This window comes from Ascidiella aspersa, chromosome 6 (genome assembly GCF_963924565.1).
Source record: "Ascidiella aspersa chromosome 6, kaAscAspe10.2, whole genome shotgun sequence".
Classification (NCBI taxonomy): domain Eukaryota; kingdom Metazoa; phylum Chordata; class Ascidiacea; order Phlebobranchia; family Ascidiidae; genus Ascidiella; species Ascidiella aspersa.
Genome location: NC_139452.1, coordinates 19,009,463 through 19,033,292, shown reverse-complemented (window position 1 = coordinate 19,033,292; position 23,830 = coordinate 19,009,463). Strand labels below are relative to the sequence as shown.

Here is a 23,830-nt window from a genome sequence, read left to right as displayed (position 1 = left end):
ATTTTGACTTTTTTTTTGTAAACTACCGTAGTTTGATATTTTTACCATCACAATGACTTAAAATATTTTTCTAAATTTTCTGCCCATTCCAATTTCGTTCCGTGACAGAATTTTTTATTAGGTACATCAAACAAGGTATGTGCTGGTGGCCAATTCTGGCAAAAAGGGATGCAGCAAATACTTGGCATTGTTCTGCGAAAAAACATTAGGCTTAAATTTATTGTTAGTAAACCAAAAAGCTGTGCCTGTACCACTGCAAACACACACAAAAAACATTTAAATAGAATCTAAACTAATGCAATGTTTTTTAACAAACTTACTCGCAGTTGTCCTGTCGTTTTTTATCTTGTTTTCACTACCTTTACTGTTGTCACAACAATGAAATATATTTTTACAGCTGACACAAACGACTTCAAAACAAAGTTTAAAGGTTATAGACAATGTCCGATCGGGTTCACTGATCAAAAGTAGGTGTCTGAATCAGACCGTGACGGAGCACACGTAAAACCGATCACGTGACTGGAGTTTCCTTCATTTATTTCTATGTCGTTGGTTCAAGCTATAGGTTCGTTTCTTTCGTGCTAGCTATAGGTTTTGTTCCTTTCAACTAGGTCAGTACTTTTCAACCTTACCAGCACAGTAAGTTTGCAACCTTTAGTTTTATTTGTGAAATAACAATGAAAGGGTTTGTGTATTAAAACCGTGTGCCTAAAAAGAAATAGCTTAAGCTGCAATGAACCACTATACGACACTATTTTATTGCACCTGTAACGAATAAGTGGGCGCACCACCTTATTTGATTGTATTACACATAATAAAAGATAATAATGCAACATTTTCATCCGCACATACATCCGCACGACGTTAGTCATCCGCATTACAAGTTTTTTTATCCGCACAAGTATGTACCATCCCACGCGTTGAAAAGCACTGAACTAGGTCATTAGTTGCAGGTAGTATTGTTGAAAGTTAGAATTAATCATTTGTTTGTAATAAATGATTGTTTCATAGAGACTACTACATCTGGTTATCTGTGTCTTTTTCTATTTCATGTACGTCAGAAAACACACATTTTTTGATGTTTGAGGCTTGGGTCTTGAGATGTTCATAAAACTCAGATTTGGGTCGCGCTCAAAAAAGTTTAAGAACCACTGGTGTATGGTAAGCGGCTCATTGCAATATTTTATTATGGTGGTTATAAGCAGTTCAATACAGCCTATGACAAGCAATAGTGTATTTTTAATATTGTCAGTTAAGGAAATGTAAACTATAAAATAAATCGTTAACACATTTCTAGTAATTTGCAGTTTGAGAAGAACTAAATTTTTTGCATGTTTTGTTTATTGATTTGCTTGATGTTCATTAGTGTAGTTACTGGAAGGTATTTTTCATTATTTAATTAAACCTATTTGGCCCAGTCACTTATTATGTTGTTTTTCTTTGCCTTGCTTAAATACTGTAAAAGCCATTATTTATTGGCCTGTGAACTTGGTTTATTGCATGTTTTTTGCATTTTAACCGCAAACAAAATTTGGTGCCTAACCTGGGTTTTGCAACTTTTCTACTTACCATTCAACCATGACAAACTAATAGTTAATTTGCAAAACTATGGGTGGTATTCATAAAGTCGGATCACGGATCGTATTAAGTGTGATTGCAGATCTGATCCACCGTTGAGTTTTAGTCGGATAAAACGGTGGATCACTCGATCTCGGATCAGCTTAATCTACGGTTGTGATCCACGGATATCCTCTGTTTCATGAAGTCCGATCACTTGCGATCCTTGAACACTACTTCTCATCTGATTTGTTGATCGGCCGATATTGGGGGATCAGACACTAACCCTAACGCTTAGAACGCTATAATGAGCCAAGAATGACAACAAACACATTTGTGTTTAAGTACGGCAGTTTTATTGCGTCTGTTAGCTTAGACGGAGCCGACTTTTGGAGGAACTGATCTAGTCGAAAGAGACGTCACGAGACGCTACATAGGATCACCAAAGCATTCGCTCGTAGTTTGGAAAGCCACTGATAAAGTAAAAGCTGAAAAAAGCGTTGTCGATGCAGGGCAAAATCAACACTCGGATCGACTGTAAATTGTTTTTGTAGGATTTTTTCTGACAACATTAAAATGTATAGAATTTCGCAACTCATGCATATATTTAAAAACTCTGAGTTTAAACGCCGATTCCAAGATCTGTTGATAAATTTTGAAAGAGCCTAATTTTTTTGTGCTTGGAGCTCAATATTTTGATAACGGCTCTAAAACTTGTAAATGTCGATTTTATTTTGTTGTGTACAAAATAAATTGTGTTAAGTTCCCCATTCTTTTGAAGGTTTGGTAATTCGTGCAAGTCCAAACACGAATTTAGTTAAGGATAGGCCAATTACAGTTACACGCCTTTGATAAAAGCATAAGTGAATAAGCAGCAATTTAAAACAAATGTCTTGTGATGGGTTTGTTTTAAAACTAAAATTTAAAATTGTGCATACTAAACCACAAAATTATTTATAAAGGCGGTGATTAAGAAACTAAAAAGCTCAATGATTAAAAACTAAAAATAATGTTATTCCGAACAATTAACTGCCCCCTCCTTTATTTCAGTCAAGCCTTCTTCCCTTTGTTCTCGTGAAAAACGGCGAGTTAAGGGCAGCTAATGTTCCTTTGCTATTCGATGTCTGCGCTGTCATCCGATGTTGGTGTAACAACTGCATGTTTCAACTAAGTGTAACTATTCAAAATCGCCCCCCCCCTTTTTTTTTGCAGTTTTGCAGTTCTAAGGAAAAACTTCTACGACAATTAGTGCTAAGGACCAAAACGTCTGACTTATAAGCTTTAAGGTCTTGGACAAATGCACTAATTTGCCTTAACAAATCTCCAAGAAGATTAAGTTTAATAATACTTCACCCACCCTAACCCAAACGCTAACCAGGACCCTAACCCAAATAATGTGAGTTGATTTAATAATAACATAAACGCTTTAGGTCCCAATACACCAATTAGTGACACAACAATCCTATATACCCTGGACGAGAAATCATCTTATGCCCACCCGAGTTTGGGTTTCTTCCCCAACGTTCAAATAGTTATTAGGCTACATTTATTTAGCGTTTGGGTTATGGTGGGGCAAGTGTTATTTATTCTATCTCACAGTTTTGTTATCTTTTGTGAATTTTCAGCCAATATTTTCAAATTGTCTACGCCGGGAGTTTACCCAAAGGTACAATTAGTGCATTGCCACGACCTCAAGGTCTAAAACTCAGACTTTTCTGCCATCGGATGCCCTAATTGTCGTAGACCTTTTTGCTTAGCAATGCACTAATTTCTTATGGATCGGTTGCCGCTTGTCGGCGCATATGTTGCAGTAATGGTGACATAATAACACCCGGGAAAAAACTATATTCGTTTAGTATTACAGGTGGCGAAAGGCGGGCTGGTAATTTAGCGTAATCCCGTACATCTAACTCAGGAAATGCGCTGCTGCTAGTCTAAACATAATTCTACCAAAATCAATCACATATTTTACCGTTTTGGTTTAATTTTTCGCCTGAAGTTAACGATTGCCAGTGTTCGCTTTGCGTCTTAAAGGTTTATTTTGCTAAATTGGCTGTGTCTGATCATTAACGCGAGACGGAAAATTCCCTGAGTTGAAAATTCTGGTCCCCCTTTATGGTTTTCTGGATACGCTGCGAGTTAGTCACGCAACCTGAGTTTGTGGTCTAAATGAAAGCGTCAATTAAAATGACCTTTTCTATTGAATAAACAATACAAGTTCAACTAACTAAATTCGAGCCCCACAATCCAAAATAAGATTCAAATTCAAATTGGTGAGTATGATTTAGATAAAACTTAAATTTAGTTCTAAGATAACCTACCTGCAGTATGCCGTTTAAACTAGCGCTATTTCAGTTGTCACTATAACGTTATGGAACTATATTTATTGTATATTTGTATATCTTCACAAGTAGGTTTGAACACACGTAATAACAGTTAGATAAGGATAAGCAATGACAATCTTGGTTATTGATTGGATGGTCACGCAAATTAATGATGTCATTCTTTAGGAGAGATCGCATCCAATCGATCACTTGATAGCTTGCTTATTTATCATAAAACCTGTAATCACTGTCAATCGTGTTATTGTCGGAATCACCAACATCATCTGGATGCCTCGGAAAAGGCCCAAGGTCGGGAAATGTATTTGGTATAACCTGTCTTCTGTAAGCTTGGTTTTGATGCAATCTGTAGATATATGTGTAAAATAACAGATTTAGAGACAGATACTTGAAGTTAAAGAGATTATAGCCTAACCATAAGCAGTAACCAATAGTTCAACTTTCGACAGCGTTCCATTCTAATGCATAATAGTAAAATAAAAACAACTGACCTTGACTTGCACGTTGGTGAGCTAAAATTTTAGCGCAACCAGCTTATAGACATAAAGGTGCGACACTTCTAAAATGTTAAAAGCTATGTTTGAATCTAGTGTCAAAAAACACAATTTAAGTCTGTAGGGCATCGGTTGACCAGAAGTACTATATAATATGGTAAAACCACTCGTTGACGAGCCAATAACGTCGTCTGGTTTATGACTGCGGCAGCGTAGAACGCGTTGCTGTAGAGTAGTCTATAGTGCTTCGCAACCGGGGTGCTGTGAGATATGTGGGAATCTTTAGGAATTTACATTTTGTTATTACAGGTAAGATTATTTTTGGTACAACTTTTTGTGTTCGCTTACAGCAGTGCTCCGCAACCGGTGTGCCGCAAGACTATGCCAGGTGTGACGCGACATCCCTAAGGTTTTGCTTGCGTTTTTAGGAGGACTTTTCACAGAAGAATTAACACAAAAATGGTATATTAAGGCAGACATTTTGACCTTTTTGACCCTTTATTTTGAACTTTATGAACTTTTCTTCATAGTTAAAACTAACACCTGTGTTACGTTCAATCGCCGGAAAGCGAATCTCAAAACATTTTTTAACTAACTCAACTAACAAGAGTATAAAAATACAGCAAGAGTATAAATATATTGTTTTCGAACTTCACACAAAGTGGAAAAGGGATATCAGAAAGTGGAAAGGGAGATTTTATCGAAACAAATGAAATATTAGTGTAAATATATTATTGGTTAGTGATGAATTTAGTGATAGGGTTAAAGGTTAGGAAAATAGTTGTATGGGCTATATTTTAGCCATTGAGGCATTTCCCGACGGGTTTAGAACTTATTCCAAATTTAGACGTTATTACGATTAAAGGTAGGCTATTAGTTCTATTTTGGTCTTATTCCTAACTTTGTTTTATTCCGAAGTTTATGTTGTTAACTTCTGTTATATGGCTGGAGTACCTTTGACCGTCTTAAGATATAAAAAACACTTTCGGTTGCGGAAAGTTGAAATAATTCAACTTTGACGCTTTCGAGGAAATTAAGCGAGGAAATTTTCCGTTAACACTGGCAACGCGTTATGTGGGTAATCTGAAGTTATTTTAACTGTACGAAACCAGGTTACAGGCGGCCCAGTGGAAAAATATCTTTCTGAATTGATTACATTATATTAGAATTCATTATTGTATATGCAAATCAGCAAATGATATGTATCAACGGCATTTCACAAGGGTCTGAGCTCCCCTAATGTCCCCAAACCCCAGGACTAATTTCCCCGGTGGATATAGTCGCTGTTACATTATTCTGCGAAAGTTCCGTAAAGTTAAACGTAGCCTACCCATGACATTTAGTTGTAACTAACAGTGTTAAAGAAGTCATTTTTGAAATCCTATCAAAGTGAATTGTAAAACAACTTGAGCCCAAGTTAAGTCATATATAATTGGAGTATGTCAACTCTGTAACGGTTGCGAGACGCCAGGCTCTGTCAGCAGACTGCTGGCCGCGTTTTGTCACTTATCCAGAATTTCCGGTTTTGCGAATTTTTGTGTTGAATGCCTGATTTCCGAGTCATTTTTGTCGTATGCTAACGAAATATTAACCACTAACATCTGGCCGTTCTAAGCTATTTTAAGAGCCAGTAAAAACCGTTAAAATTAGCAGTTATCACACTGTTCATTTCGTGGAGTTGGATGCATTCGTTTTCGGAGTTGTTATTATTAAATAAAGTAAAGTTGACATTACTGATTTGTGTTTATTGCAATAAACCCTTGTCATATCAATAAAACGTTAAATTCTTCAATTTTGTCGTCCGATTATAAATAATAACTCAACTAAAAAATAACAAAACACTTAAGTCAATCTATTTAACGTAAACATCAATGCAATGTAGCCATTGTTAAAAAAATTGCACACGACGAATGTGCCGAAAGATTCATTCATTTCATTCAACTTATGTACGTAACCTCACATTTGACTGCTTGATTGAGCTTTGAATTACCTTTTTAACAAACTGGCCCGTTTTAAATATTTTTAAAGTAACTAGTGAGATTTAAGTCGTTTTTAAACAAAAAGTTAATATAAATCACTTTAAAAACACACAATTCTATATATAATAATTTAAAAAAGTGTTCCATAACTTGCAACTTGCCCCTAAAATTGATTTAAATTATGGTTTCGCGGGTGGTCGTCAATGAAAAAAAAGTTTTCTACACCTGTTATCGATAATGATTTCCTCCATTGGAAGTATATCATTGTTTGTCGATAATGAGGGTCCATTCCTTTTCCGAAATCGTCGTCGCCACCGTTTTGATGCAAGAAAGAAGAGCTCGGTGAAATTCAACACCAAAGACAGAACAGTCGTAATGTACATGAATATCATAAACAAAGTTTTCTCCTTCAACCAAAATAAGCATGTAAGTAAAATAAAAACAAACCACAAAAGGAGGGGGTGAGTCAGGCTGCTACCGACAAACTATGCCTCCCAACAATAAATATTTGTGAATACGAAGCAGTTATGGCAGTGGTTTCCAAAGTGTGATCTGGGCCAATCTAAACGTTTCAGTGAGCTCACGAATGTAAAGTTTGTAAAGTCATTAAAATTCCAACCCCTAATCGGTTATATGACTAAAGCAAAGCAAGTATACTTCCATCTCATTGAACATCGATTTATAAGTACTGTCTTTTGCTATTTTTTTTTATTACTTGTCATTGGATTTTGGGAGCAAATTTTACTATAGGATATCTTTCATTTAAAGCGCAGAAGTCCTCTATGCCAAACTGGTAAAAACGTTTAGAAACCACTTGGTTAGGGTGTTAAGCAGTGGGTTTATTAACTTTACAAAGATTAACTGTTCAAAAACATTAAAGAAATTAGGATATTAACATAACTCAGTTTTTTTCCCAAATTCAATAGTTTGCTTAACAGACACATAGGCTGTTCTTTGACTGTTACTTGAATATAGAATATTCACGCAATTTACAGCCAGGGTTTTTAGAGCAACATAAACAGCGCGCCATCAGTGCAAAGAGGCGATTAACATATATAACTGTCAAACTATGGAAAATTTTTTTGGTTTCTGCAATTGGTTTTTTCAGTTAAACGTTAGTTTGGCATTGTATTTTTGTTAAATTTCATATGTCATAGTTAGGATTGCAACAACGTTCGAAATACGTAAAATCAAAACAAATAAAAATCGATACAAATTATTAGGCTAATCGCCAGGGTTGCAACGCAAAATAGTGTTTCTCTTGTTCCCTATACAGTTCGCAAACACGCAATTTAAGTAGAGTCTGCTGGTCGTTATTTATTTGGTTAAAGCTGTTATTTAAATGGGGCCGTTATACTTTTAATGCTATGTTAACATTTAAAAGAATTAAAAGAGTTAAAAGCATCTAGCATCTAAAAGTATATTGTTGGAGGTCCAAGACTTTTTCAAAAAAAATAATGTTTTTATAACAAGTAGGCTTATAAGTTTCAGTACAGTAGCTTAAACAATAGAAGTTTTCATTGAGGCCAATTCTTTTGACATTATATAGTAATATTTTTTAAATAGGACAAGGTTTGCGTTATTGACATTAGTTAAAAAAAGCTATTTAATGTAACTGATTACAATACCGAAAACCAAATGGCTAAAATAGTAAAAAAAGTGGTTGTGTGTGACACAATAGTGCTGAGAGGCAATTGAACGACAAAGATTAGGATGTGGCAAGTCGAAGAAGACCTTATGTTGTGCTACTTTTCGTAAATAAAAATCTAAAAAAGACTAAAGAGTATAGAATAGTGTTTCTTAAACTGGTGAATGGTTCACACCAGGGTGAATGAAATTTTTACAGGGGTGAATCAACTTAAAGGGGTGAATAAGGGTGAACGAACGTTCAGGAGCATCCTATAGTCACTAATAAACAAATTTCTGAAGTAAATCGACTACAACTGTTTTTTTTTGTTTTGTTTTGCTTGTTGTAATAGTTAAGTAATTGGTTTGCACTGAGTGTAGGCTATAAGTAAGGCCTAACACATGTCCTCTTTTCTCAAGAAAACTGAATGGTCCCCCGAGCCCGAGGTCGCTCAAAAATGTTCAAATGTCCTCTTTTTCGCATTTCGAGTTAGTTGCTTATACTTTTCACAAGACGTTTAAGTTAGGGGGGCTCCAAGCAATTCGTAGGGGGGCGAGCTCTAAGTTACTATTTGATTCTCTTGCAATGATTTTAATAGTTTCGTTTTGGTTGTACACCACTCCTACAGCGCTGTACAAACTCTGTTTTTGCCAACTTGAACATTACAACAGCCCCAAAAAAATGTTTTACGAAAAGCCTCCTGAATTAACAGTTTAGCGCCAATTCAACCAATTAAATCCAATTTTTGTTCGCGCTTCGCGCGACCGACAACAGATTACACTATTTTAAAGTTGTCTCAGTGATGTTTCATTGTAAATGACGAATTATTTTTCGTAGGGGGTGTGCAAGGCATAGGAAAATTACCAAAGGAAGCCGCTGCTGAAAAAAGGTGTGGATATGGCACGTATTTTTCAAACGTATCAATTCTATTTTCGTTTTACTTGCAGGCAAAAAAATGTCCTCTTTTTGGGTGCTAAAAATATGGTAGCCCTAGTATAAGTACAAAAAATCGGTGACTTTGTTTGGTGTTTTATATTTCTGGACTCGAAAAATCGTAGATTTGCAATGGTAAAACTTAGCTTGAGTTGATCCTAACAAAAATCGAAACAGACGAGATAGTTTTATTATATCATGAGACAAGGGTGAATGAAATCTGAAGATAGATGCTAGGGGTGAACAAAACTAAAAAAGTTTAAGAAGCACTGGAGAACTTTGAACAAATTTTTGTTTGCAAACTTTGTGACCAAATTTTTTTAAATTATTGCCTATATAATTAAATCCTGTAGTTTTAAGCACACCTCAGCGTCTCTTTCTTCCGCATATTTTAACACAAATTCCAGTGTTGTAAACAAGTCATTTTGAAATGACTTAAGTCCCAGTCAAGTCATTCGTAAAATAATTCAAGTACAAGTCAAGTCTTTTTGAATAAATAACAAGTCAAGTCCCAGTCCAAGTCATCGGTTGCCCAAGTCAAGTCATAATTAGAGCAAGTCAATTTCAAGTCCAGCCCTTGTCAAAAAAATAAAACTTTAAATTATGAAAACCGGCAAACTCCTCCGATGATTATGAGCAACTCAAGTCAAAAATAACATAAAAGCAGCATATAACAAGCAAATTCTTTTATGTGCAAATATTGGGCTAAATGACGCAATTTTATTAATAATGGCTTAATTAAAACAATTTATTTTAACCCAAGTCATTTGTCCAAATGACTTAAGTCAAGTCAAGTCTTTTTGTACAAAAGACTTAAGTCAAGTCAAGTCATTTAAAAACAGTGACTTAAGTGCACTTAAGTCAAGTCATTGACTTAAGTCATTACAACACTGACAAATTCCCTGACATGTGATTGTGCAGCCCCAACAGTCACTTCTTCTATTATGCGCACGACTACACTATAAACATTGTTGCTTCGCTAAACATTGCTTATGTATGTTCAAGCAATACACATGCAAGTCTGCACTGATTTCAAATAAAACCAATTGACCGAAAAATGTTACATCGTGGCGGACACGAGAATGTTAGCATTTTTTGCACAATGTGCGAGAACATGTGCACGCCAAAGTGTGCAAAATGTTCGCATATATCCGCATCCACATTTTTGCGCACACTGTGCTAAAAAAACGCCACTTTTCCTGTTACTTACAGGCCAGCGTTATGCAGGCATGATATAGAGTTATAGACGATTTAAATGTTTTGACCTATTAGAAAAACATTGATTTAAACAACTGTTTGAAGTACTGCATTAGTATCTTGGCGTCGTCAACCACACGCTTTAAATGTTTTTCTGACGATTGGTGGTTCAAAAATCAAGGTGACAAAACAAAGGTAAAGTAGACATACGTCTAAGTGAAAGACCTATCATTTTCGTTGCCTGTGTTTAGATAACATGTGTTGTTCAAAAACATTGCGAACTTACCATTGGCCGAGACACAAAGCATTCCACTTCTCTTGGACATGGAAAACCAATACACAAGTATAATTCCGGCACTTCAAATTGGTAAAGTCGATACTGCAAATTATTTATCAATAATAAGTTGAATAGGTGGGTTAGATATTACGTAATTTAGTATTCGATTCTATTTCTGTTCCTTTTATGTTTTAAAATGAATCACCAATATAGCACTGTAGGGTACTATTTGATTTCCTATTTATTATTTGTAACATCTTAATTATGACCTGCATGTAAAGGAATCCGGATTCAATAATAGTCCTTATAACAGCTTGTACGGCGTACGCTCGAATTATTCCTTGCGTTTTCAGAACTTCTGAAGAAGACCCGTCTCGATAAATAACTTTTCGCTCAAGCTTGATGTGATCTTTCTTTTCCCTGAAATAAAGGACAGTAACGAAAATACACATTTATATGGTACGACCACTGCCGTTACTATTGTGTAATGGTGTTGCTGCTTCAACATTGGCTGAATCCCTATAAAGTTTATTTGATAGGTTTTTTGCGTCAACGCATCTAAGACACCACTCGAAACATTACTTTTCGGTTACGTTAAATTTAAACTGGCCACACGAGAAACATTTGGCACCGGAGTTACATATTTGTTTTGAATAATACGCCAATCGATAAAATGCCGATTTTACGCAAGTCCGAATTCATAAGGTTTTACTGCCAATGTTGGGAAGTAATAAGTCAAATAGTCAACCATTTAATATTAGGCTATAACACGAGGTATTAACCCACATACACGGAAATGGTACGAGATGATATACAAAGGGTTATGAACAGACAACAGCTGGATGGCCTCAAACATTTTAACCACGCAAAATTGGGGCAATATATTGACGCTTGGTTACGATATTTTATTCACAACTTAAACGTTTAGATAACTTCGTTAAAAGGGTACGAATTAAACGTTGTTTGTGATTAAATAAAACCAGTTATTTAACGGTTACATATGAAGGTTTATAACGTTTTTTCTGTAAAATTACCGTTTATTTATAGTTAATCAGCACATATGTTAAATAGGGTTATAAGTGTAGTAATTATATGTTATGTTTTGTACATGTTATATAAAATAAAAAATACTTTTATGAGTTGCTTTATAGCGTTGACATAACTTATTCAAATTCGTATCGTTCACGTATGATTAAATAGCTTTAAAATGTTCGACTTTTAAACGTTATGGAAAAAAATGTTAAAATATTTGCATTTAAATGTTGCCTATTAACGTAAAACTAACGTCACAAAGAACGCAACATTAACATCCTAATAAATGTTCAAGACTTAAGATAACGATTGTTTTAACGTTACATAACGTTTGTAGTCTCAGGTTATTTAAAAGCTTCATGGTTACGTTATAATAACGTTAGTTTTAGTTTGGTGAACAATAATACGTTTGGGAAAAAACGAGATATAACTTTTACTTTGTTGTGTTTCGACGTATCACCAGTTTATAACCAATTGGTAACGTTAAAAAATGATTGTATAACGTTTGTGTTTGCTGGTCGTATCAAGTCATAGCCCAAAGGAGAAAATAGCATGATCTGATAAAATAAAAAATAATCCAGTTGTTGAACATGACAGCCTTACTATTTATTATCTGGCCTGGTATTGAAAGCAACACAGTGAAATACATCGTTTGAAATGACTGTTTACTTTACAGCTTTTTAAACGCGTAGGTGGGGCCTAGGTGGGGGAATCATATGACGCGTAGGTGGGGAATCATATGACCGTTATTTAAGTAAAGATTATTGATAAAGCAATTTTACAGAGCCTGATTTTTTTAAGCTGCAAACTTTAGCAGGCCCGTAAAACTGCAAAATGTTATAAATAGAAAAGTTTTCCGCTTTCGGAACAGGTCTTGTCCAGCTTTTATGACGATTTACCTTGGTAGTATAGGGCGACCCAAAATAAATGAAACCTACAATTGTCAGATTTAATAGCAGTAATAAATAGGCTTGCAATTGAAAAAACTTGCGTAACGACTTTATATAAAGACTAAATCGCATAGGGCCATTCAAACATGCTTCCACATAAAGTTTAATTTCACCCTTTATTTTGTAAAATCTAGTAAATCCTTGTAGCAACTTTCAAACCTACGCAGAGCCACATTCTTATAAGGAGTTCCTTTATTTCGGGGTTACACCAGTCTCAATATGCGGCGTACAGTCGAATGACGACCCCTTTGTCGTTTTATTATATATAAGGATATGTTTTCAGATCACAGTGAAATGCAAAAAAACACACCACATGTTTTTAATTTTTTTTTAAATTTTATAACGTGTAGCGTCACGTAGTGTAAACGTTTAGGAATAAGTAAAGCCAACTAACGGAGGTACTACGCTAACCGCAAGATTACTATTGGTTACATTTTTAATTGCCACAATCACACTAGGCACAGCGTAATGCACAAATTAGTGATGGAGAGAACACGGATTCTTACATTTTGTTTAACCCAGCAAAATTCACGAAGATTTTGCAGTTTATCGCGCTTTTTGCAGCGGTAATTACTCATTTGTGGGAACAATGCCTGTACTCCGTTACCAGTTACAATTAAACTGTTAAGTATTCTGTTTAACCTGGGCAATGGCGGCTTATGATTAAACTGTTAAATACTCTATTTAACCTGGACAACTCCGGTATTTCGTCAAGTTTTAGTAATATATAAACACGTGTGAACATCATACGATTGTAATAAATTTGGTAGGAAAGGTCAGTAAAAAAGAGGTAAATTGTGAATAAAGGTAATTTTATAGGGCAGGCTGGTAGCCCGATTTTCGGAAAGCGTAACATCCACTTGTTTCTTGAACATATTTTGTAATTACAAGTCAAACTTTTAGTACCTAATCGTACCTCAAAATTGTAAAGTGTAATGTAATAATTGATTAAGTATTATTTAAATGAAATTTAAGATAACATGATCCCCTTGCCCGCACATATCTTGTTTAAACAAAACCAACCTTTCAGCTTCATTTTCAATACATTTTTTCAACTCATTTCGCCTTGCTGCTGCGTGATCTTCTTCTATAATCAGACTGTCTTGAACATTTTCGATGGCTGAATGCGAACCTAGCGACTTGTTGGTTGTTTCTAAAATATTTTAAAAATATAGTGTAAAAAATCTACATAATATTCGGTATGTAAAATTAAGCACAAAATCGTCATATGTTTGTATTTGTTCTGCTTTCTTTCCCTTTCATACCCGTTATTGACAGCGGTTTTCCACCATAATGAACCACCTCTTCATATCCTGGAGGACACGGAGTTGGCGATTCCTTTTCCGATCTACTCACAGCCTTCCGAAATTTCTCCGAGGTCTTTGATTTGATCTCTGTTATCACAGTATAACGTTGGTAGTAGTTTATTGTTTTGTGAACGGCAGAAATTCTGCGAAAGTTTTTCTATATTTTACTTTTAGTTAAAACGTAGCCAAAGATTTCAGTTTATTTGTCAAATGTAACCCAATGCAGCCACTTGTTTTGGGCATGAAAAGCCAAATGAATGAATAGAATAAGTTCGTAATTATATTGAATTGTCTACAGCGACAGCGTGGTCCAACTATATTTTGGCATGGGCTATTAGAAGTAATGTATTTTATATTGCGGGACACTTTTGCATGGACATTAGTTATTTATTTTCGGGGAGAGGGATAAAAAATCTTACATATAACGTCGCGGGTTACGACATAATTTGACACCATAGTTCAAGTAATTTTGCAAAACGTGCTGTTCTCCAAAGAACTGTTGGGCAATTATGAAACTGAAGGCAAGATAACCGCACAAAGCGCAAAAATATTGCGTCTTTTTGGTTTACTTTAGAAGTATACTTGGCGTATTGGGCATATAAAATAATCGCCCAACGCCTCTAGAGGTGAAAACCATCCCATTAATTAAATGTGCCCAATGTTTTCTTTAACTTCGTAAACAAATGTTAACCAATATCTTTACGTTTCATTTCTCCGAACATTGCATTGCATTTGTTCCCTGTAAACGCTACACATTTTTCAGAGAGCCTAATTTAAATTGCCATTACGAATGGTACCAATTCTATCAGTGGTCTCATAATGCCTGTTCTTAAATGTGATCAGTTTTGATGCTTATATGTCCGGGATTTAACGGTACTGTAATAAAAAGATATATCGCCAAAACATTCACAATATCGAAAACGATAGTTGTAAGTTGTAACCACTAAAAGTATTTTACAATTTTGTTATGTTTAGTAAATAGCTTTATTCACAGTAAGCAACTTGTATGTGAGATAATGTTTATTATAGCAAATAAGCAAATAAACAGAAGCTTAGCCAAGTAAAAAAAATGTGTTTTGCCAAATAATTTGACTTTAAATAGTTTGGTTTCGGAAACTCAAAAACAGGTACGTTTGCCAGGGTTGCGGAATCGGAATTAAGACTCGACGGGGTCGGTTTGTATTGCTGGATTTGGACTCGGGACTCGAGTAAAACTACGTAAGACTACCCTAGTCCAGAGTCCGACGTGCGCAGTGCGAATTTCGAAACAGATAGTGCCGCAATTTGTAAATTGTACGTTTATCCACGTAAAGTTGACAAAAAATTGTTGATATTTAGAAACGAAAAACATTTTCCGTGAACTGCATTTGATAAGGCATTTGATCTAGAGTGGCATGGTATTCACGGCGCCTTAGAGCTAAAAAAAACCCTCAAACGGAATAAAACGCACTCACAAGCTAAACAGGATCCATGCGAAACGCAAACAATTTTGCGTTCCAAATAAGCAAAAAATTAAAATGATTGGTTGGCGCATTCCCGTGTTTTGTTTATTTTGGTGAATATATACAAAAGCAGGTAATAACAGCACGCAAAGAGTTCGTTTGTTCCTAACCAAATAAATATATTGACTTTCACAGAGAGCTATAGCAGCTACGCTGCAGTCATTAATGTGAGCATGCCTCATCGATGACTTTTGTAATTGCAACTATTTCGTCACAACGTGAAAAATCGAATACAAAAATATGTCTTACCTGAGTTAACAATGGTTGCCTGGGAGCTTCGCCTTTTCAAGTTCTGTTTGTTCGTTGGTGGGATTGATGAAAGTGTGTGCATGGCATAGACAATAAACATAATGCTTGGTGTACCGACAAATAATATTTGAACAGCGTAAAATCTAAGAAAAAAAAAACTAAGTTACCGGAAATATATGAGAGCTATTAAAGACACAGTCGTTTATAGCATGAGTCGCCACAAAGAGCAACGCCATACATACACTGCAACAAAGTTTAGACAGAGGTGTGATAGGTCGACCCATAAAGTGTTTTTGGCGCTGATTCTGAAAATGCTCTCATGTTTTTAGCACATTTTTAATATTTTTGTAGTTTTAATAGGCACATTGCGCACTGTGACATAATTCAACTTTGATGTGATTTACGCACCACTCCATGTTGGACTGACATCTCCAGTACAGGAAAGATCTTTCATCAACGTTTTTCGTACCAGGTAGTTAATTTCAATATGTAAAAACAGCTTTAGAGTTAATAAGAATATCAAAGCCCATACAGAAGTAGGTTTCATTTTTAACGTTTCGAATAACTCTTTACTGATTTTCAACATCAATTCACAACGTTCAAAATGATACCAAACCTATGTATGCAACAGGGGACGTAGCCTTATTTTGCAAAATGTGCGCAAAAATGTGCACGCCAAGATGTGCGAAAAATGTGCGCACATTTTGAACTGCCTTCAAAAATGTGCGCACTTTTTTCAACAACATTCTTAAAAAACAGTGCGCACTTTTTTGAAGGCAGTTTAAAATGTGCGCACAATTTTTGGACATTTTGGCGTGCACATTTTGGCGCACATTGTGCAAAAAATGTTCGCATCCCCGTCTCTCAGTATGGGCTTTGATATTCTTATTACGTCTCACTGCAAATTCCAACCATTATGCTCCAAAGCTTCAGAGTTGAGTACAAATCTTGTTTAAACAACAGTCTGAAGCATTTTAGCAGAAAAAAATCAAAATGAATAAATGTCAGATTTTAATCACTAGTATTTTAATCACTAGTATGTTTTCTATGCCTTTTTTAATTTGGGTGACCAACAAAAAGCAATGAAGTATCATTTCAGATATTAATAAGTTGGACAATTGTACTTAAGCTTTTATATTTACAAGGACACCTGAACAACATGATACCCCAATGCGTGTTCTACTTTCTTCTCATCGAAGTGTTAAATTGTTCCTGATAAAGTTGAAAACAGCTTTAAGAACCAAACAAAAGTACAAAAAAACAAATCTATTTCCCAGACAGATTTAAACAGACTTACAAGAGATATGTCTCATTCATAACAAAAGTCTGCTTGTATTGGGATTAAACTTTTCGGAAACTTAAGCTAGATAAACAATAAAACTTGACGCGCTTTAGACATAATTTTTGTGCAACTTTTTTATGCGACTATACAGTATATCGCGTTTAAATTGTATAAACGTTTACTTTTTTTTCAATCAGATATTTGGCCTAGTTTAGGACATGGTTTAGTAACGAATAGTTTACCTTGCTCCAGAGGCGTAGATAGTGGGGTGTGGTGGGGTACATATGTCCCCGGGCGCCAAGGCACAGGGGCGCCATAATGAGGCTGTTTTTTTTTAAATACCATGTTGTATTAGAATTTGAATCTTTTTTTTCGTTTAAGGTAAGGTATATTATGTTATTGTAATAGAAAATGTGATTAAACATGGAGGAGGGGGCGCCAATTTTATAGTTAGCCCCGGGGCGCAAAATACCCTCGCTACGCCTCTGCCTTGCTCTGTAAACGATAAACCTTATAATTGCTTTTTGGGCGAAAGTAACAGTTAGAACCCCATAGATTTTATTGTTCAGAAGAGAATTATCTACACTCTACACAGGAACGCTAATGTGATAGAAACTACTTATAATTTCGTTGCAGCATTATGTTAATTAACATACCTGATTTGAGATATTGGTGTAAAATGGTTGAAGCAGATGTTTTCACAACCCGGTTGCAATGTATTGCATGCGAAACTGGATTGTTCGTCTCCGTAGATTGTGTCACCAATACTGATGACCACTATCAACCTACAACGGAGTTGATATTTACCATAAATAGCAACATATCTTTTTAATGTTTGTAACATTCGAAGGAGTACGTTTTAATTGTTTAAGGGTTTATTTATTAAGATCTCAGTTTATGTTATGCTAAATATAAAGCTAATTATGGAGAGTATTTGGATAAAGCTTGTTAAAGTTATCCCAACAGAAAGAAACAGCACAGCAAAAGCCTAAGTGTAAATATAAAAAAAGCATTCAGTACAGTTTTATTGCTTCAGTACCCGAAGATCACCAACAACCTTTCTGCATTATCTATAAAAAAGCTTCAGTATGTACAAAAAATGTAATGAGTTGCTTGTTCCCAGCAAGCTTATGTGGAGAAAACTCATCCAACACGGCAGGATAAAACAAAAGAATATTTTGTGAGCCTAAACTCCCAAACAAGCAGGCAAAGACCATGAATTGCTACCCCAAGCTGCCGAAAAATGGATTGATTGCAATTTACAAAGATGCTTACTTGTGGGCGAAACGTAGAAAAGCGCACACGGATGCATAATCGGTAATTGTACCAGCATTGGCCATTGTTATTGAACAATGCATGCCCTTGCTGCCGCTGAAAAAGTTCGAGCGGTTCCGTTTATAAAATAACACAATTGCGCGCGGACCGACTGATTTAAAGTCGCAAATGTTCACAGCAGGGGTGTCCAACTCAAACATGCCGACGTGCCAATTTTTATCTTAAAACTTCTTCCCGTGCCAATGTTTAGCAACTATATAAAGCAAAAACAGCAAATATTTTTTTCTAACATTATAAAGCGCTTTTATACAAAAAATAAAACCAGTATAATGTTATAATATCCCAAGTAATTGTTTGTAGTCGTAATTACTAGGATTGTTTTGTATTGTGAATAAACAATGACGATTGGCTGTATACCAATTTTAGCTTTTTTGATAATTGGCTGTATTTTGGGGGGCTTGTGTGCCATTTTTTTATTAGGTCGCGTGCCACATTTTGCATAATCCATAGAGAAGCTCTTGTACCTAAATGTTTGCCTGCAGATTTAAAAGAAATTATGGATCTAGTAGACGGATTGGTAAACTGCTTTACATCTAGATCTCGGCTACAAAATTTACTAATTTCTCAGCTTGTAAAGTCATGGATACGAGTACGAGTGCCTGCTGTATCACACTGAGGTACGATTAAAAGCTTAAATCATTTCTTTCACGAAAAATCAAAGAAAAGACTTTGCATTTTCTCGTCTAGATAAAAGTTGGTGGGTGAAAATTCTGTTTCTTTCTGACTTGTTTGATAAACAGAACAGTTTAAATTCTAATCTCCGAAGTCATTTTGAAAATATTATTACAGCAATACAAAAAGTTGACGTTGTGGAAAACCAAGATATCATAGAAAGTCTTTAATTCGTTTTGCGTTCTTAATTAATCAACTCATCAACAAAAAATCATTTCGCAAATCATGACCACATTGTCTAGACCAGAAGTATTTCCAAAGTAGCGGGCACATTGTTGTGTTTGTACCAATCCTGCCAGATGTTGCAAAATCAAATCTTTTTCATATCTGGAAGAACTGCTTTGCCATCAACAACCAGAACTAATAATAATTCTTGAAACATTGCCTTCATTCTAACGTCTAATCTTTCTCTTCCAATTATCAAGCTTGCTAGTGGAAGCTTCCAAAGCCTCTTTAAATAGTATTATATTGATGTTTTCCCTTGCATCTTTAGATTCAGTTTGTTAAAATGATCAAACATATCAATCAAATAAGCAATACATATAATCAGTCGATCACCAACGAAACAAATTCCAATTTCTTTTGAAGCTCAAAAATGATTTTAGCTCGTTTCTGAGCACATTCGCTTGGTAACATTTCCCCTCGAAAGCCATCGAGTATTTATAGAACAAACAAGTACGTGATGGTCTGCATCCATGTCAGTGCACAGTTGCTCAAATAATCGGGAAGTTTACCATTTTAATTGTTTGATCAAGAACTTAAACGTAATGGAGCAGCCATGGTTTTAGAAGCCAGCCCATGACGATGAATCATACAGTAACTACCTTTCACATTTGTAATTTGGCTTTTAACATAAGCTTGAAATCCTGATTTAGTTCCTAACATAGCTGGGGCTCCGTCTGTGCAACACCCACATCATTTTTTCACAAAATATTTTCGGATTTAAAGAAAGAAGAAACTTTTATAAATATGTCAACAACTTTTGTATTTTTTTCGAGACAGGAACAAAAAAGAAGCTCTTCTTCGAATGCGTTTGAATGGACATACCTTACAAATTCAATTAACTGGGAACACGATGCCACATCAGTAGATTCATCCAGTTGAATCGAAAATAAGCCAAACACCCGCCGTTTTCTGAGCTGCTTAACAAGCCTAAAGCCAAATTTTCGTGGATATTGGTCAAAAGAATGTTTCACAACCCGTAAAGACGACTTTTTAGCTGTTGACGGCCGCGTTGACGGTCTTTGTTTTTCGTAGGCCGCCAGTAGATTTTTTTTGCAATGACTTCTGAAAGTTTAATCATAACGTGACGTCATATAAAATATCTTAAAAGCACATGTTGTTATATAACGAAATTGCGCTAAAATATGCAACTGAAATCCAGTATAATCGCGCGAACGCAATAAAAACGCGTTTACCGGGTTTAAATTGGCAAAGCGTCTAATTCAAACGAAGTGGGCTTAGGCAAGATAAAACACAACAAAGAGAGATAGAAGTTTTCGCGAAGCGCGAAAAAAAGTGTTCATATAAAAAGTTGGCGAAGAATGTAGTTTTGGAGGGGCATGGCCAGGTTATCCGCCCCTGCTAAGCTTTCAAAGCAGAGTTTGAAACAGTAGGTTCTGTAGGCTTTCTCTTGGAGGTTTGTCAAGTACAACGTCATTTGCTACTGTCTGTGGTTTATGATTTAATCTTTTTTGATCCTTGGTATTACCGAAATACAGCATTTTTTGTGTCTGGCCATTTAATTCTCAATGTATTTTCTCTCCACTTGCTCAATATCAGTTTAAGATACACTCACACATTATTATTCGGTAAACCAAGGCTTCCATAAACCGCTCCTGTCCCACAGTTTTGCCATAATTCTGCAAACAACTCGCATAACACATGCCTGCTTAGCGGTTAATCATATGTATTATCAATTCCTATTTTACCTTTATGTGACATCGCCATTTAGATTTTTACACATCTTCTACACTGATTTCTTTTTGGATCAGTCAATCGATGAAATCAACTGATTTTAGCGCACACGAAAAATCTGTTCACTCAGAATGTAGTGAAAGAGCTTAGCTCACTGATGTAACTGCACTACCTAAAGTCGCAAAAAATTCTAATCTACATTTACCATATCCACCATTGACGCATGCCAGCACAATCACGGCTGCCATCAAATGCTTACTAAAATACGTGGCACATAATTGTTCACCGACGGCCGCAGGTTGAATAACGTTCTTCTAGATCTTCTACTAATATCCGGACACGTAGACAGACGTCAATTAGTGAGCACTAAATATCTGAAAGTAGCCTAGACGCCAGAGAACCCTATTCGCAAAGGTCCAATAACTTGGTCAGAACCAAAAAGAATCTCCACCACAAAATTAAGTAAGGGCAAGTGTTGGGGTCAATGCAACAAAAAATTGTTCTCTCGTGTAATATGCGCGGTTCTATAAAATGCTTTCAGAGAGACTGTTAGTGCGGTGTAAATCACGTAATTAGGGATTACCAAATACTAAGAGCACCGCATGGGGTGCATGGTCTGAAGACCTCGGACGATCAAACAATAATTGGCTGGCCAACATCCGCCCTCAAATCTAGCCTGGAATACTGGAAAATCTTGGGTTACACGAAACAACAATAAGATCAACTAGAATATTTTGTTTGAAGTCAATTATGGTATAAAAAATTATCTTCCATGATAAACAAAAATGATTCTTTATGGTTTACTTATGCACGTCTATTAGTTATAAAAAAATTGGCGCATTTTTTTTAATGAAATTATTTTTTTAGGTTGCGTTTCCGATACTATTTTAAATAGACGAGACCATTTTCTCGAAATTAGATTGACGCAAAGTATAACATATTAACCATTTATCACGGGATATATTTTTTTGCACGAGCAAATGTATTACGCTTTGTAAAACATGACGAAAATCTTACCGAAACATGAAGAGAAATGTTATCCAAACTTTTCCGATAAAAGGGGAGTAGTTGGCAACTCCTTCCAATAGCTTCTCATAAATGTGCCAGGCCATTATACTCGATACTTCCTATAAGCTTGCAAAATAGTTGTTAAGACCTATAAACAACACACAATAAGACCTACAAAGCAACAATATTTTTTTTTTTTTTAGATATATATTTTTAAATTATCTGAAATACCATATTATTAAAATCAACTACGAAACCAAATACAAAGAAGGCCTAGCGTGGCCCATTTTTAGCACACGAGAAGGCCTAATGGTTATAGTTTAATTTGGAAAATTGTAACTAAGAATAGGCCGCATGGCCAGATTAAGGTTTTGAGCTATGTGTGTGGGGCCTATTGATTTCTTAATAAAAAAATTAATAAAACGGGGCTATGACGTAATAAATTGCGTCATAAATCGAGTAATATTAAGAAATGTGCCTTGTAGAATAAAGCGGTGTGCAATTCAACGCGAACAGCAACAAACAGCATTAACTACATCAGGGGTCGGCAACCTTTGTAGCCTATGCAGTGGGCCAATTTATGAATAATTTCAAAATATCTACAACTCGCGTGCCAAACCGTTTTATATGTTTGGTTTTGCACTGGAAACTTCCAGAATCGGTTAAAAAAACACCCGAGTCCGACTCCGGCCAAATGTGCAATTTCACCGAGTCCCTAGTACAACTCAGACTCTACACCAGGGGCGGGCAACTTCTCCAATCGGCGGGCCTGATATGGGAAATTAAAGTACTTGGCGGACCGGATTCTTGATCGTGTACTACCATAGCCTACATGTTTTGTCGCATAATGACGGCTAATGTTGTACTCTTTAAACAACGGCAACACTTTCATTGCACAGCAAACATTGCTTTCTTGTCGACTTGAGTGAAAAAGCACTTTGGCAACCAATCATTGTTAAATTTGCAACTTTACGTTTCTTGGCAAAATCCAAAGGAAAATATTGATCGAAAATTCTATATCTAATTTGGGACCAAAATATCTCCTTAAATTGTAGGGATAGTGTATTTGCCGAACGGGGGCCATGGGTATAATCGGCTGTTTTGTTGTCGAATTTTAGGCGCCCTAGTTTGAAGGGCGCCGTTATGGTGCCGCTGTTTTGGCACCTGGTTTTCTGGCCTGAGGTTATTGATGGGTAATGGGTGGGGTTACACCAATGGATTAGGGTGAAATTAATTAATTAGCACAAAATTTAATTAATCGATATTATTTTTTTTCAATTTCGAGGTATAAATTGCTGCTTTTGACCGCAAATCATTGCTGAAATTTGTATAATAATTTGGTATCTGATCGGCACCGATACCACTCTAATATCACACGATCATTGGCCTCGGCTATTGTCTTCGATCTGATATTATCGGAGAACCCTACATTACACCCAGAATGATCACAGTGGAAGAAAAAATAGGAATAAAAGTGAAATAAAAACGATTGTATCTTAACTATAGCCTTGACGGCAGATCAAACCCACTAGGAGCAACAAAACTACAGACCTTTAAAAAAAATAATTTTGCTCGAAAGCTATTAGTTGAATAATCCTTAAGATTGTCGAGGTCATTTCTAACTCGAAATACTGTCCACTGAGACGACAAAATATTCTTCTGAATGCTTGGTCAATATGTTTTTATAAGTTTTTGACTCTTTTTCAGATTTTATTACGTATTTTTAATACAGCGTTAACAGAAACTACGTGTTACCAGCAAAAAAAACTATGACGCAACAGGGTACTGTAAAAATTGACCCACTGGATTTTATGAAAGCCACTAGACTGGACCTTGTCTTGATAATAGTGTAATACTTCGAAATCAGACATCATATTCTCCTGCAATCACAAATTCATATAAAACTTGTCTCAGTTTTCATGCTACTTTTATTTATACCTCAGCTCTAATACCGCTTGAACAGCAAGCGCCAAACTTAATTAACCAAAAACCGTCTAAATATTCACCCTAAGTGAACCAAAACTGTTTAAACATTTATAAAATATGTGAAAAGAACTGAATCCGATTTTCCTTTTCCACTTAGTGTGGCAACCAACTATAGGTTTCAAGTGCAATTGGGCAGAAATAGGTGTTAGAAGCCCGGAATTGAGGTTTTCTACGCACTAATGAA

At 35.6% G+C, this 23,830-nt stretch overlaps 1 protein-coding gene and 1 long non-coding RNA gene across 2 annotated transcripts; one reads left to right on the top strand and one right to left on the bottom strand.

Moving 5' to 3' along the window:
* The first annotated feature begins 87 nt into the window (after window positions 1-87).
* LOC146140613 (uncharacterized) lies at window positions 88-6,072 on the top strand. Its single transcript, XR_014501290.1, has 4 exons — window positions 88-565; window positions 1,062-1,161; window positions 4,068-4,190; window positions 4,744-6,072. It is a non-coding gene; the product is annotated as an uncharacterized LOC146140613 (long non-coding RNA).
* Window positions 771-21,827, bottom strand: LOC146140612 (gap junction delta-2 protein-like). The gene is made up of 9 exons (XM_083391415.1): window positions 21,670-21,827; window positions 17,385-17,513; window positions 15,447-15,589; window positions 13,654-13,782; window positions 13,412-13,541; window positions 10,676-10,826; window positions 10,416-10,508; window positions 6,598-6,779; window positions 771-4,245 (listed from the first exon to the last, which is right to left on the bottom strand). Exons 1-9 carry the CDS (start codon window positions 21,762-21,764, stop codon window positions 4,104-4,106), a joined length of 1,194 nt encoding a protein of 397 aa, XP_083247541.1. The 5' UTR covers window positions 21,765-21,827; the 3' UTR covers window positions 771-4,103.
* Window positions 21,828-23,830: the final 2,003 nt, after the last annotated feature.